At 36.2% G+C, this 16,480-nt stretch overlaps 1 protein-coding gene across 1 annotated transcript; it reads left to right on the top strand.

The window, feature by feature from the left end:
• Positions 1 to 9,575: 9,575 nt before the first annotated feature.
• Positions 9,576 to 12,611, top strand: LOC110024888 (very-long-chain enoyl-CoA reductase-like). Its single transcript, XM_020725078.1, has 4 exons — positions 9,576 to 9,747; positions 10,644 to 10,683; positions 11,532 to 12,286; positions 12,360 to 12,611. The coding sequence occupies exons 1-4, from the start codon at positions 9,682 to 9,684 to the stop codon at positions 12,426 to 12,428; spliced, it is 930 nt and encodes a 309-aa protein (XP_020580737.1). The 5' UTR covers positions 9,576 to 9,681; the 3' UTR covers positions 12,429 to 12,611.
• Positions 12,612 to 16,480: the final 3,869 nt, after the last annotated feature.

The following is a 16,480-nucleotide window of genomic DNA, read 5'->3' as shown; positions in this document are numbered from 1 at the left end:
ATATATATATATAAACTCCCAAAAAAATAAAATTAAGATTACCTTGCATAAACTCTAATCTATATAAAAAAAATTATAATTCAACAGCCAAAAAAAATTTATTAAAAAATAAAAATCTTAGAAAATTTCTTATTTTATTTTTAAAATTATTAATGTATATATTTCCTTAGAAGCTTTGAAAAGAAATTCATTAATCCCGATAAGTCATTACATTTGTCCTGAAGAGTCAAATATATATATATATATAAATTTTATTTACCATGTGAATTTTATGTCAAGATGGACGGAATTTGACACGTACCACAATAAAAAAACAAAAAAGCATTTTTCAAAAAAGGTTCGACAGAATAATAAAATTTTATTCCAAAAAAAAGTATAATAATATTTATTAGAAGCATTAAGAAATTGTCGGCACTCGTTTTGCTAAGGATGAACCTTTTTCTCGACTCGGCACATGATGGAAAATAATACACATGATGAAGTGACAGCCATTTATAATAGAAATCTTTTTATAAATACTCATGCTTGCGGGGAAATTCGTAACGATTGAGTAGTAGTATCGTCTTAATGTTTTATAGAACTCAGTACAAGTTTAGGTGAAAGAAAACAATCAGTAATGACATGGTAAATCCGTAAAGAAAAAAAATCACGGGGTCTAACCTAGATATATAGATCTACTACATCTACATGTTGATGATTATAGAGATCCATTATCCCACAAATAAGATGGGGTTACTGAGTTTTCTAAATTATAACGTATACTTGTGTCATCCGATCGCTGATGGTAGACGGTGATTGAAGGTGGTCGACGGTGGTTAGCAGTTGATGACGGTTAGTGGTGGTTGACGACAAAAGTTGTGCTCGACGGTGGTCGGTGGCTGTCGATAACAGTTAGCAATAGTCAACGGTGATCAATGGCCTTCGACGGTTGTCAGTGTGTCTCGACGGTGGTTGATGACTACCAACGACAATCGATGGTGACATAAGTGGTGTTGGACTTTAGCTCATTCTCAAAACTTTAAGTTCTCTCTCAAGTCTCCAGCCTCCTCTCATGAGAGAGGTGAGATTCTATTTATAGTGTTCTAGGTGCAATAAATGTATGAATATAAATTACTTTGATCCGACAACCCGAAGGGCTTCTTTTGATCACTTGGCGTTTAATGAACATTTAATTGTCTAAACGATGTCAGAAGTGAACAATCTTAGGCTTGTTGGATTCTTCTTGTTGATAAGCTTAATTCGATTATAAGTTTTTTAGATTCGACATTCATTTAACTTTCTAAATATTTGCCGAAAAATTTTCAAGAATGATTTAATGACTTAATCTGAGCTTGATTTAACTTAGATTAGATTAGTTTTGGTAACATTGAGTTCTTCTTGTTGAGCCGGTCAGTTTGATTGTAAGTTTGTTGAAATCAGAGTTCTGGGTGAGTTTTTATGGAGGTTTGAATGTTTTTTGCTTTAAAAATCACATCGAGATCTAAGCCGTTTCTCAAGATGTATGTCCGACGTGGAGATTTGCTGGAGATGTAGGAATTTACTATATTTTTAATGTTATGTTTATATATTTGTGAATGTCTAATGTATTAGTTATACTATCTAATGATTTAATTCTATTTATCTAATAATTTAATTATATTATACAATAATTTCAGTGTATTGAGGGGTTAAGTATGTGAAACATTTCAAAAAATCAATCCCACCCTCAAACAGTTTTTTTCATAACAAAATGAGGCATAAGAAAAAAATAAGAAAATTGTTTGAAACATTAAGGGCAAAACCTCATTCATAATAATTATAAATATAACTATTATTATTATTATTATTATTATTATTATTATTATTGACGCATGCTAGAAAATCCGCGGCAGTAAAGTAACAGATTTTCGTCTTAACATTGTACGAGAATTTAACACACACACAGATGAAAGAGAAATAAACAGTGACGACTCCAAAAATTTTTACGTGAAAAATCCATAAAAAGAATAAATCACGGGCCTAACCCAGTTATAAAAACTCACTATTGATTGATGATTACAGAGACCCCTTGTCCCACAGAAAGGAAATTGTTATTAGATTTTACAAGTTACAACGTTAAATGACGACGTATGGTCAACAGTGGTTGACGAAGGTCGGCGGTGGTTGACGGCAGTAGAATGACGATCGACGGTGGTTGACGGAGGTCAGCGGTGATCGACGGTGGTCAACAGCGGCCTACGCTGTTCGACAGAGGTGGGCGGTGGTCGACACTGGTGGTCGACAATGATCGATGATGGCGGGGATGATATTGGACTTGAGCTCCTTTTCAAAGTTTCAAGTTCTCTCTTAAGTCTCCTCCCTCATGTGAGTGGTGTGGTTCTATTTATAGTGTTTTGGGTGCAATTAATGCATGAATATGAACTTTTTTGTTTAGACGGTCCAAAGAGCTTTCCCCGATCGGATAGTGTTTGATGGACATTTGAGTGCCTTAACAATATCAGAATTGATCAATCTTGGGCTTGTTGGATTAGTCTTGTCAAAACACACGACTCGACTGTAAACTCGATGAATTCAACATTCGTTTGAAATTTCAAATGCGTTTGAAAATGTTTCAAGAATGGTTTAATCACTTGTATGGGCTTGATTTTACTCAGATTGGACTAACTTTGAAATCATTAGGTCTGTCTCATCGAGTCGGTCAGTTTGATTATAAGTTTACTGAAATCAGAGCTCTGTATGACTTTATATTAAGATTTGAATATTTCTTGCCCAAAATATTGCATCGAGATTCGTACCGGATGATGAAAATTTATTAGTGGCGTATGGTCATCCAAAAATATCCAGATTTAGAGCTGAGATAAGCTCCTAAAAAAAATAATGATATAAATTATTCTTATATACATATAAATAATGCTATATATATATATATATATATATATATACATATATATAACACGTCCGTTTTAAAAAAAATTATATCTATTTGTTTGATGCAGGATTAAACACTCTAATTGAAGATAAACTGATTTGTTGTAGCCCTTGTACATGTATATGTTGATATTTGTAGCATTTTTAATCATCTGATGTGACAATTGTAGATGATAATAATGTATTTCTTTGTTGTAATGTATTGTAGATGATAATAATGTATTTCTTTGTTGCTTCTACGGTTTTTATGGCTTTTTAATTGTGCAAAATTCTTCTGAGGCTCGTAGCCTTCCAAGGAATTTTATACACCTGTGTCTTCAGAGGCTTGTAGACTTCTAGGTTTTTGATGTATTTGTGCTTTCTGAGGGTTGTAGCATTCTGAGGTTTTTGAGTGTATCTGTGTCTGCTGAGGCTTGTAACCTTCTGAGGTCTTTGACGTACGTGCACCTTCTGAGGCTTGTAGCCTTCTGAGGTCTTTGAGTGGAGACTCTGTCAACCACTTTCTCTCATGGAGTCTTTCTTGTGAGGACCTTGTCCACTACTATCTTCCTATCGAGACTTGCCTCTTAGGCTCGTCATCCAGAGGCATTGTAACTTCTCATTGAGTTTTGCCTCTTCGGCTTGACCTTTAGTACCATATCTTCCCGTCAAGTCTTGCCTCTAGGCTCGACTTTTAGAGGCATGATAACTTCTCATCAAGTCTTGTCATTTGTTCTTGGCTTTCAGGAGTACCGTATCTTCCCGTCGAGTCTTGCCTCTTGGGCTCGACTCTTTGGTACCTCTTTTCCTCAAGGAGGCTTTCTACACAAAAATCTTTCATGATAAAATAAGAAAATTTCAATGAAATGACATTTTAAAGCAACATGAAAATTTTACTAAAATAAAATTAAGGGTTTATAAGTCAGTCTTTTACTCAGATAAGATGAGTTAGAGTTACACTTCTCGTTCGATAACTCCAATGATTTTATTTTGGTTCCTCTCACATTGTTCTTATAAGTAGTGACTAGGTGACCTTGGTGTATTAGACGTTCAATTTCTTCCTTTAATTAAAAACATCTTTCTGTTGAATGTTCTTTTGCACTTTGAAAATGACAATATTGAGACTGGTCTTCACCATCTAGATTTCTTAAAAGCTTTGGCCACTTGACATTCTCTTCCTCCAAGATTGTCATTAAGATGTTAACAAGTGATGTGTACTAATTCTCTGATTGCTGCTCACGATTCCCCTGTGGTCTAAACTTTTTTCCTTGTGAGATTTGATTGGTATCCCTAACGTTATTCTTGCGCTTGCCTCTAATCACTCAAATTGTTCCTTATGAGCAATGATGACCTCATCTGCAGAGATTTGTGCCTCAATACGGTGAACAAGTTTAGCATAAGGACGAACCGTCTCCCGCATCAATAATGAGTAGAAGGGTCCTGAGCTGAGCTCCCCAAGGAAGACTCCTCTTAGTAAATCCAGATCTACTCCTGAAATCTGTCGGGCTTCAGTAGAAAACCTGCGTAAGTAGTCATTCAATGATTATCCTTTTCTTTAATGAATTCCCGAGAGATGGGATGAATCATTGATGATTCGTCAGTTTGCTACGAACTGTTCCACAAATAGTCTGGGAAGCTCGTTAAAGGTGTTTACTGTGCCCCTAACAGAGAGTTGAATTAGGTATAAGCTTGTCCATTAAGAGTATCCTGGAAAACCTGACACATAAGTGCATCAGAGACATGTTAAATGTGCATGATAGTTCGATAATGATTAATATGTTTGTAGGGGTCAGTTATCTCTTCATACGTGTCGACTTTCAAAAGCTTCAAACCTGTTGGGATGGGGCGTTGGAGGATTGCATCCGCTAAGGGAGAGGATTCATAGATGTTACGGTGCGTGTGCAAGCGATATTTTTTTCTCTAGAGGGAACTCTTCTAGAATAAGGTATTGTAGTTCATTACGAATGACATCATCTGGAATGGCGGCAAGACGTGGCGGTGCGAGGTGAGATGAATTAGTGAAACTTATGGTGTCTAGGAGTTCAACATCACGACTTGGCAGGGGAGGTGTTCCCTCTTGGGGAGGGGGGTCGATACATGTTCCTTCAAGCAATATGTTTCTTGTAGGTCGTAGATTTAATGGTAAATGAATTTCGTTCATTGATGTAGGCAACAACTGTTGATCCCCGCGTATGAGTTTTAGGATCTTTAGTTGTGACTCCCCCATTCTGCGCATTTGTTCTTTTGTAGAAAGACCCAAATGCCTCGTTGGCGTGATAACATCTTCCAGGACAGGAAGATGAAGAAGCATGTCGCCTTTCGCTTCAAGACTGCTCCCTGGAATGATGAGTGTTGAAGCGGGATACTCTGTTATCACAAATATTGTGTCTGGTGGCCATGTTGCAAACCGCGTAAGTACTTCAGTTGTGGGATTGAAACTTTTCCCACAAACAGAGTCAAATTGATGCGTGCTAGAAAATCCATGGTGGTAGAGTAACGCATTATCGCCTTAGCGTTGTACAAGAATTCAACACACACACAAATGAAAGAGAAAAAAAAATAGTGATGACTCCAAAAATTTTTATGTGGAAAACCCGTAAAAGGAAAAAACCACGTGGTCTGATCTAGTTATAAAAATTCATTATAGGTTGATGATTACATAGATCCCTTTTACCATAGAAGGGAAATAATTATTAAATTTTTCAAGTTACAACGTCGACTAACATCGTCTGGCCAGCGGTGACCGACGGAGATCGGCGGTGATCGCGGTGGTTGACAACAGTCGAATGACGACAGACAGTGGTTGACGGAGGTCAGCGGTGATTGACGGTGGTCAACATATGTCTGTGGTGGTCGATGGAGGTGGGCAATGATCGACGACGGTCGGTGATGGTCAACGACGATCGACGATGACAGAGATGATGTTGGACTCGAGCTCCTTCTCAAAACTTCAAGTTCTCTCTCAAACCTCCTCCCTAAAGTGATGGGTGGGGTTCTATTTATAATGTTATTGGTGCAGTTAATGCAGAAATATAAACCATTTTGATCAGATGGTCCGAAGAGCTTCTCTCGATCGGATGACGTTTGATTGACATTTGTGTGCCTTAACAATGTCAGAATTGAGCAATCTTGGGCTTGTTGGATTCGTCTTGTCGAAACGGTCGACTCGGCTATAAACTCGTTGAATTCAACATTTGTTTGACCTTTCAAATCTGTCCAAAAATCTTCCAAGAATTGTTTAATAACTTGATATGGGATTGATTTGCTCGGATTTGACTAACTTTGATATCATTAACTCCGTCTCATCGAGTAGGTCAGTTTGATTATAAATTTGCTGAAATCAGAGCTCTGAATGACTTTTTATCAAGATTTAAATATTTCTTGCCCAAAATACTTTCTCGAGATTCGAGTTGGATGATGAAAATTTGTTAGTGGCTTATCAATTATTATAATTATAGAACACCTTCCATTTATTTAGATATATAAAAAATGGGGGCACTTACATGCACATAATTCTTATATATTTTTATGTTGAACACCCAAGCTTTTATATTTACATGTATAACACTCAAATCTTTGACTTCACATGTAAATACTATTATCACAAGCCAGAAGATTCACAGTGACAGTAATAATTTAACTTCTTAGTGTTAAACAAAAATCTGTCACAAATGCATATAAAAGAAAAGTAATATGAGGAGTTACCATAATTTTTACATGAAAAAATCTAGCAAGAGAAAAAATGCGGCCTAGCTTAAGCAAAATAATCCGTTATGTGATTGTAAGTATAATCATATTGACTCTTCTTTTGAATCCAAAAAGATGAATTTATAAAATGTTCTAAATATAAATATCACATGTTAGGTGTTATGTAAATGAATAAGAATTATGTTATTATGCACACAAATTTTTGAAAAATTATATCATTTAATTAGTTTCTTAGAACTAGAATTTTTTGCCCCGTTCTTTGGGGGAAAATATTATATCAGGACTTTTAACGTAGAGAGTTTAGAGTTCATTGATATGCAAACATGTGACTTCAAGGAAACACACACACTTTCCTGTTATCCGGCCCGATAACACAAGAGAATATTCCTCATGTGTTATTCTATGTTATTCAGGTGTTATTGTGATGATATTGATGTGTTATTGTGTTCTGCAAATATTCCAGTGTTATAATAACACAATAACACGTTAATACCACTACAATAACACTTGAATAATGCGGAATAACACAGGAGTAATATTCTCCTGTGTTATCGGGCTGAATCACAAGAAAGCACGCGCGTTTCCTTGAAGCCACTTGTCAGCATATCAGTAAACTCCGAATGTAACTCGACATTAGGAGTCCTGATGTAATATTTTTCCCGTGTTCCAATTACTCATTAAAACGTGTCAAAATTTAATATGAATTATATATATATCTATATATGAGGACACGTCGGGACTAGTTGTAGGTAAACGTCGACATCATCGCGTAGCATTATTTCCACAGAGGAGAGGAGTCTACTGTACCAAAAATTTCCTCATTCCCCGAAGAAAACGAAGCCCGCATTGCAGACATTAATTATCAGATGCGGAATGAAAATATGCTTTTGCATTCTAGTAATTAAATGAATATTATTTTCCTACATTTAATAAACAAATGTGAATCTCTTACAGCTTTGACAATGGAGGTGTGTACTCTGCCATATGAAATTTACGCATCATTATTTTTCAATATAAATTGAGCTGTGGTATGCCCACCATTTGCTTTTCGGCACATCTGCATTTTCTCATAGGCTTTCGAAATAAGATCATGCTAGTGAATCAGACGCTTGCGCGTGAAACATTAACAATTCTCGTGCGGCTTTGCTTTTCGGTAAACCGGTCCTCCTTATATGGCCCATAAAGAAAATTTTAGCTGCTCATTGGCATATTCCCACTTGTATACTCAAGTGGGGAACTTGTTCAAAGAAAGTAGTGCAAAATAAAAACTCTATTATGAAAAAAGGGTTGCAATTAGGGGTGTTGGTAACAAGCAGATTGCTGAGCTGACTCGAGCTCGACTCATGAACTGAGTGTTATGAGAAAATAATACAGATGCGTAGAAATTCACACAATAAAATTGAAGCACAAAGACTTGAGTGGTTCGGTGTTAAATAGATTCGCCTACGTTTATGAGGACGGAGGTTCTATTAGTACCGGATGAGCAGAAATAAAAAAAGGTTTGGGGGTTACAACAAAACACTTCTCATCATACCTCTCCCATATGACCCTTATATCATTTATATAGAAGAGGATTAGGTCATACAAGGAAAACCCCAAAAAAGAAACAAATCATCATAATATACTCATTATATAAAAGCCATAAATACAATGCTGAGCTCGATGAGCTAACAAGTTAAGCTCAAGTTTACACCTACTCCACTAGTTAGCTCATAAGCCAACCCATTCGAATATATATATATAAAGTGTATTCAAAATATATTATATTTGAGGTTTTTATCATTAAAAAAGTTTGTAAAATAATATTTTATATTTATATTAAATGGTTTCTTATTATTTCTCTTATAATTGTTCAATGTATTTATCATTTTATTATAATATTATCTTAAAATAATATTATTTTTTTCTGTCATATCAACCAAGCGTGAGCCGGTTCGAACTCGCAGACCCAAGTTCAAGTTCAGCTCAAAACTCAACAAAATTAATCAAGCTTAAATTCAAAGTCAAAGATCGCTCGAGTTCAACTCAACTCGTTTATACCCCTAATTGCAACGAGAAAATTTTACATCATGACTCTGGATGTTCGGGCAACGGCTTGGATGCAACTAGAAGAGCAGAGGTTCGATTCATCCCCTCCTTTACTTCATCCAGGCCGTTGTTCGGACACCTGAGTCTTCAATTGTAAAGAGTGCTATATCTCACTTTTCCATGAAGATCCTTTCGCTCTTCTGAATTTTATTTTATTTTATTTTTTAGATTTAAAATATTTATTTTTAGTCCATATTTATTAAAAGTAAATATTAAAATACGCTGGACCAAGCAACGTAGGAGGTTGGCCGCCTGTTGCTTGTCCGTCAACAAGTTGGCAAGCAGCAGTTGGTAGGCAAATTGTGGCGGGCGATAGTTTAAAAATTATTTTTACTGTTCTTAAAAATTAAGTTATTTTATTTTTAAAAAAATAGAACATGCACATAAATATATTAAAACAAATAATTTCTTAAATTTAAAGCCAAAAAATAAAAAAAATTTAAAATATAATAAATATATTTTATTTTAAAAAGAGCACAATTGAATATTAATTTGAATAATTATTTTATAAGTGAATATATTTGAATTTCTTGGTGTTTCATTAACATATGTTTTTGAATAATACTACTTAAAATCTATACGTGTTTACATATTTAACACATAAGCTTTACATGTTTATATTTGTAATATTTTAATGTCATAAATATATATATTTTTATTTAAAATAAATAAATAATAATGATATTTTTGACGTAATATTTAAAATTTATATTATAAATATAAATATAAAAATTTAGATGGTCAGTACATGGTCCATTTGTAGCTCTAAAGTCAGCGAAAAGAAATAAAAAAGGAATCTCAATTTCCGCTTTTGGAGATTTACATTTTGGCCTAACAAAACCCCTATAAATAGGAGATGGATTACGAAGAGGAGTCCTCACCTTCTACTGAGAACCTCCTCTCTGATTCCGACTTCAAGGGAAAAGAGTGTTGTGCGAGGAAGGTGTTCGACCTTTTGCTCCAAAGAATTTTGTTCTGCTTCGTATCTCGAAAGCAGAAATGAAGGTCAATGTTGTTTCACGTAATGGCGAGGAGATTATGAAGGGGTTGGAGCTCGATTCTTCGGTAAGAATGCTGTTGCTGGTGCTGCTGCTGTTTGTTTTATTTTCCTCTAATTGAGCTCTAATAAATTCAATAAAAATGTATAATTTATTAGATTTTAATGTTTATGTATGAAAAGATTAATCATGTTTTGATACAGAATTAGGGAATGATTATAGTTTTGTTAGGAAGGTTTGAAAGGCAAAGGCTTAGTAATGAGATTAAGCTTTTGTTGCAGTTGCTACCTTCCAAAAGGGAGATTTTTCTACTAATATTATGGCGGAAAGCTCTTTTAATTTGCTGTACCTGAAATAAAACAAATATTAACTGTTTGAAGAAGTCAAACCTTCACCCACCAGCACTGGGAAACTTTTTCTTCCTTTCTTTGCGGTTGTTTGTTTCCTTCTGTGGAAAGTCAATGTTGTAAGACTATCTATGGCGGTTGATTTGAAGACATAGTACGAATTATAAAATTCTAGAAGATCTAGGCAGTGTTTTGTAGAGCTTAAATCCAGCCAAACATAAAAAACTGAATTTTAGATCCAACGAGTTTGTGCGGATTTACTAGATTTATTCTTCCCCTGCAAGCTTTTTCTCCCTCAAAATGAGTTTGATAAATCCATATTTACTAAATTCTATTTAAGGTGAATCAGTGATGCAGCCAAACAGGGCCTTAAAGTTGATAAAACATGTTCTTTGCAAAAAAAAAAAAAAAAAAAACAGGATATTTAAATCTTTAAAGCCTCTATCGAATATTTATTATTAATAAGAGATCTCAATCATATTTTATAGAACATGTTCTCAGCGCGTATGTTATGAGTCTGTAAAACTTCTATTGCAGAGTTTCTTTTTCAAATTTTAGTTTTATTTGGAGATCTTTTAAGAGTATCTGAAGCTAAAATTGGTATCTTTGGTTGCAGGCAATGGTGAGCGATCTGCAACAGGCGATATACTCACGGAGTAAGTGATAAAAATTGTATTTTGGCTATTCAATTAAGCAATGAACAGTGTTTTGTAGTTCTATATACTGATAAAGTCAACTCATATGTGATATTTTTATTCATTAGTAGTGTCAGGGAGTCTGAATCAGAAGAAAAGAAATGAATGAGTTAAAATTGTGTTGACTAAATGTGCATAAATAACATTCCCATCCGACAAAAAGTCATCCTTTGATTAATTTAAGATTAAATGAGTATGATTTGGCACCTTATTAATTATCTCGTTCACTAAGCATGTTTTCCATAATCATGTAAAATCATACATGCCCACACATTTTGTCTATTTACATATCTAATACCCAAACTTTCATATTTACATGCTTAAAACTCAAATATTTAATATTAAATTAAAAATACATCTATTGCTTAACTCTTTAAAAGTGACAACTACACCTTTTTATTCATAGGCTAATGACACCTAACCACCACAAATCTAAATATCAAACTTTAGGTGCTAGTATGTAAATATATAAGAATTGTGCGGTATGCATGTAAATTTTTCATTTGTCAGAATGTAAATCAAAATAGTCAAAATAGTCACCGACTTTTGGAAAATGTCATTTTAGTTTGAGATTTTGTTAAAGTGACAATTTAGTCTCAAACTCTGTCACTATGTCTGAAATAGTCCCATGTGAAAGCTACTGCGGCCTCAATTTAAAGAATCTACGACTTCGCTAACATTTTTGCGGACTCTCTCACTAAAACAAACCCATGTAAATAGTCAAAAAATATACTCAATGTGAATCAATAAGAAGCCAAAGTTCACTCTGCCACATCAATGCTAATTCTTTCACATTTCACATGATGCAGACAAGAAGCTCTATCCTGCTCGGCAGCGCCTCACCCTCCCATTTAAATCGGGAGTAGATGGAAAACCAGTTGTCCTCAACCCAAGAAAGAAACTGGTAGATTATGCGGATGGAAATGAAAAACTTATAACTGTAGTGTTCAAGGATTTGGGACCTCAGGTCTCATACAGGACACTCTTCTTCTTGGAGTACTTGGGCCCTTTACTCATATATCCAATCTTCTATTTCCTTCCAGTCTACAAGGTCCTTGGTTTTCAGGAAACCAAAGAAAAGCTTCCTGTTCAGACCTACGCCCTGTATTACTGGGTCTTCCACTACTTGAAACGCATCCTGGAGACTTTCCTTGTTCATAGATTCAGCCATGCCACTTCACCAATCTATAATGTCTACAGAAACTGTACTTACTACTGGACTTTTGCTGCTTGCATTGCTTATAATGTGAACCACCCACTTTACTCATCTGTCAGCGAGATGCAATGGAAGATTGGCTTTACTTTTGGCTTAATTTGCCAATTCGCAAACTTATACTGCCACCTTATTCTGAAAACTCTGAGAAGTCCTGATGGCGCCGGAGGCTATCAAATGCCCAAGGGATTCTTGTTCAACTTTGTGACTTGCGCGAACTACGCAACTGAGATCTATCAGTGGCTTGGTTTCAATATTGCAACGCAAACTTTCGCTGGTTATCTGTTTGTTGCAGTTGGTACTTATTTCATGTATCACTGGGCTGTCGGAAAGCACCAGAGATTGGTTAAGGTCAGTTTAATTTTTTATTTTTTTAGCAAAAATTAATATGTTACTGATTCTGACTTGTGAAATTATGCTGCAGTTGTTTGATGGAAAAGATGGAAGGCCAAAGTTTACAAGACGATGGGTGCTGCTTCCTCCATTTTACTGAAGTGATCTAAAAGTTCTTAATGTTGGCTACTGTGTTTGCTTTGCCAGTTTCATGTGGGAACAAGTTCTAGCTTTTGGGAACTTGAATATATAGCAGCTTTACTCTTTTTTTTTTTTTTTCTGTTTTTATTTCTTACAATGTATCTTTAAGCTGAAATGTTAATGAAAGTCTGGTGTTTTTATATATTGAATATCTTCTTTGATTGTCAAATTCAGCAAAGAAAGTAAGCAGCTGGTTTCAGTATTAAAATTGCATTACGACTAGAACTTGTCCCTTGAGAAATTGGATGAGGATGCACAATGGTTTGTTTTAGTTATTTATGGCAAATTTGCGGTTTTTGCATTGGTAAATTCGGGTCAGTGGGTCGGGTCCGAGTCTGACCCGAAACTGACCCAACTGAATAGGCCTGACCTGAACCGGACCCAAATATTGTACAGGTCGAATGTTCCAACCCAACCCACCTTCAAACCGCTAAACCGAACTCAACAGATATAACCTAAAAGGAATAGCAATAATTTGGGTTAAAATTGGATCAATTTCACCGCAAATTTCAGGGTCAATTTTGGGTCGATTACAGGTTAGCGGGTTGATCTAAAGTCAATTTAGGATTGACAGGTCATTTCTGGTTAGCAGATCAACTTGAACCCGGCATGAAAAACTAAATGGGTTAGTGTCTTTAACCCAAATCCAATCTGAAAATTTTGGGTCAAAGGGAACTCAAATTTTTCAAGTCAGGTTCAAGTCGAGTTGGCATGTTGATTCAATTTTTGACACTAAACTTTACCTTTTACATTTATACTGACCAAATCTTTCATATAACATAAAAAAGACCACTACTTTAAAGAGCTGTTTGTTAGCCGACACTAAGCTGGCTTTATACAAGATTTATGCTAAATCCTGTCAAATGGCAAACAAGGCATTTATACATCCTATATCTTCTTAAATCTATCTTTTTCTCCATTTTGCCTTAAATTCGGGATTTAGTAAATCCCGTTGGACAGGATTTAGAAAAGCTAAAACATCGGGGAAGAGAGAGATTTAATAAATCCTATTAAATTTGTCAAACAATTTCCCTAGATTTATTAGGATTTACTTATTAACATGCCAGACAATTTTATGGATTTGAGACCTTCAAGATTTCATATATCTGGATTTATAAGATTTACTAAAACCTATTTAAACTAAATCCTACTTGCAACCGAACATCCCCTAAATGTTGAAAACCGAAGTACATCTTTTCATGCAAAGATAAGTTAGTATGCATATAAAATTTGAGGTTTAGGTACCGTGATAAATATGTAAATGCACAACAATTAAGTCGTATGCATGTGAATCTTCCCAAAAAAAAAGTTATAGCCAACTACCCATCATGAACTAAAATAGAATAACACACTGTACATCAGAAATGCGTCAGCACAAATCCCAAGAGAACCCAGTGGCTTAAAAGAAAGGAATTAGAACATAGGGCATATTGATGAAAGATCTGATGCAATCCCTTGAACTGAGGCTGTCGACAGACTAGGTGTAGATCACCCGAACCTAGAACTAATGCTGATCGAGCCAAGCAAAAACATTGACCTACCTATCGTCGCAAACCAACTCAGGAAAAGAGTTCAGTATCACTAGCATTCTGATGGACGCCCATGAGGTTTCTCATCGGGGCTAGGAATTGACAATAACATAGCCTTTCAACATCCTAAAGGACTGTCCTGTCAAGAAATGAGTTATCTATTGGGTTCGGTGATTCACCTTTTGCTCGATTGCCTTGTCATGTTTTGTTGACATGAACTCTTGATCTAGGGATCAAAGGTCGATAGTCAGGCTATCTCAGCCGATTAGTAACATCTGGCTGACCAAAGTAGTCATGTCGACCTAAAGCCAGAAAAGATCAACCTACCGACTACACCAACTCAGCATAACCAGCCGAGTAAGCCGTACCTAACTGAAGCCTACCAAACTCAGCCGACCAAACCAAAAGTTTGCCTAGTCATAGACAATAATGCAAAAGGTGAACTACAAGTGGAAGATGTGTGTCCACTTCACAAATTTGAACGCCACTTCTCCAAAAGATAGCCACCCTCTGCTTAGGATCAATGCAATGGTGAACTTCATTTTTTTATGAGTAATAGATGGAAGGAAAGAAAATGTTTTTTTTTTGTCTAATATAGCGCCTGTGTGTACATGTTGATATGCATGCACCCACGTGCACACACAAACTAAGAAAATTTATTGATATGTCTTCAACAAATTTCCATCATTAGACACAAATTATGAGGCATCACGCAGAATTTCAACGCAATATTTCGAGCAATAAATTTTCAAAAATTGATTAAGAGTTATACAGAGCTCTGATTTCAACAAACTTACAGTCAAACTTAACCCAACACTACCAAAATTGATGTAATTTGAGACAAATCAAACTCAGATCAAGTCATTAAACCACTTTTACAACCTTTTTAGGTATATTTGAAAGGTCAAACAAATGTCAAATTTGGTGAGCGTTTAGTGGAATCAAGTGTTTCGACAAGACAAATCCAACGAGCCCAAAAGTGCTCAATTTCGACGTCGGTAAGTCACTCAAATATTGAATAAACACCGTTTCATCAAGGGGATCTCTCCGGGGCATCCGATCAAAGTGGTTTATATCCTGCATTAATTGCACCCATAGCACTATAAATAGAGTCACACCCTTCTCATGGGGAGGAGGGAGCTTGAAGCTTGGGGAAGAGCTTGAAGATCAAAGAAGGAGCTAAAGTCTAATGTCACTTCGATCACAATTCATCGTTTGATGTTGACCACCAGTCGCCGCCAATCGTTGACGACCTCTCACTGACCGCCGTCGATCACCATCGATTGTTGTCTACTTTTTATGACAAAGCACCGTGCAAAGCGACAACAACGTGGAATCAAGAAACAACATGCAAAACAGTGAATCATCCTGAAAACTGAGATGTCACCCCAAAAACTGTGTAAATTGCATCTCGAAGATGGTGTAATGAGGCACCCCACATACGCTCATGCAGCTCTCGACTTTGAACTCCGAGGCCTACGATCATCATCTTAACTCACCACTACGTCATATGTGATCAGCAATGGCCTACATGGTCCCCAGCTCTGACCCCTGCAGTCTACATACATCACTATAACTCGCCACTCGGTCTATATGACTAACTAAATTCTACGGGTCCATAGCTTGTGCAGCAATCGACTCCTACTCCTAAGGCCTACCGACATCATTACTACTCGCTACTACAACCTACGTGACCAACTAAGACCTACATGGTCCCTAACTTCTACAACTCCCGACTCTGACCTCTGTGGCCTATGGACGAAATCATTACTTGTCACTACAATCTACGTGACCAACTAAGACTTGTGTAGTCCCCAACTCGTGTAGCTCCCGAATCCGACCTCCGCGGCCTACACACATCATTACTACCCACTACTATGACCTACTTGACCAACTAAAACCTATGTGATCCACAACTCATGTAGCTCCCAACTCCGTCCCCCTTGGTCCACAGACGTCACTACTACTTATCACTATGACCTACGTGATCAACTGCAACCTGCGTGGTCCATAACTCTTGTAACTGCATACTATGACTTCTTTGGACTATCAAAGATCTTGGAGCAACCATTTACAACCCACCCAACCAAATAATATCATGATACGAATTCTCTGACAAGCTGGTGCTACAACTACCTTCTACAATACTCACCCAAGACCGCTCAATTTTGATATCGTTAAGGCACTCAAATATCCAATAAACACCTTCTTCATCAAGAGAAACTTTTTGGGTCATCCGATTAGAGTGATTCATATTTCTTCATCAATTGCACCTAGAGCTCTATAAATAGAGCCCCAGCTCTCTCAGGAGAAGAGAGTTTGTGGCTTTAGAAAGAGTTTGAATCTTTGAGAAGGAGCTGAAGTCCAGCATCATTCTTGCTCTCAACTCCAACATCATTCTTGCTGTCGTGGACCACCGTCGACTACAACCGACCACCATCGACTACCACCTACCACCAACCGTCGATTGCTATCGGTCACC

The sequence above is a fragment of the Phalaenopsis equestris genome, unplaced genomic scaffold, assembly GCF_001263595.1.
Source record: "Phalaenopsis equestris unplaced genomic scaffold, ASM126359v1 Scaffold000277, whole genome shotgun sequence".
NCBI classification, from domain to species: Eukaryota; Viridiplantae; Streptophyta; class Magnoliopsida; order Asparagales; family Orchidaceae; genus Phalaenopsis; species Phalaenopsis equestris.
The sequence above is the reverse complement of the archived record's forward strand: the minus strand, read 5'-3'. Positions and strand labels throughout refer to the sequence as shown.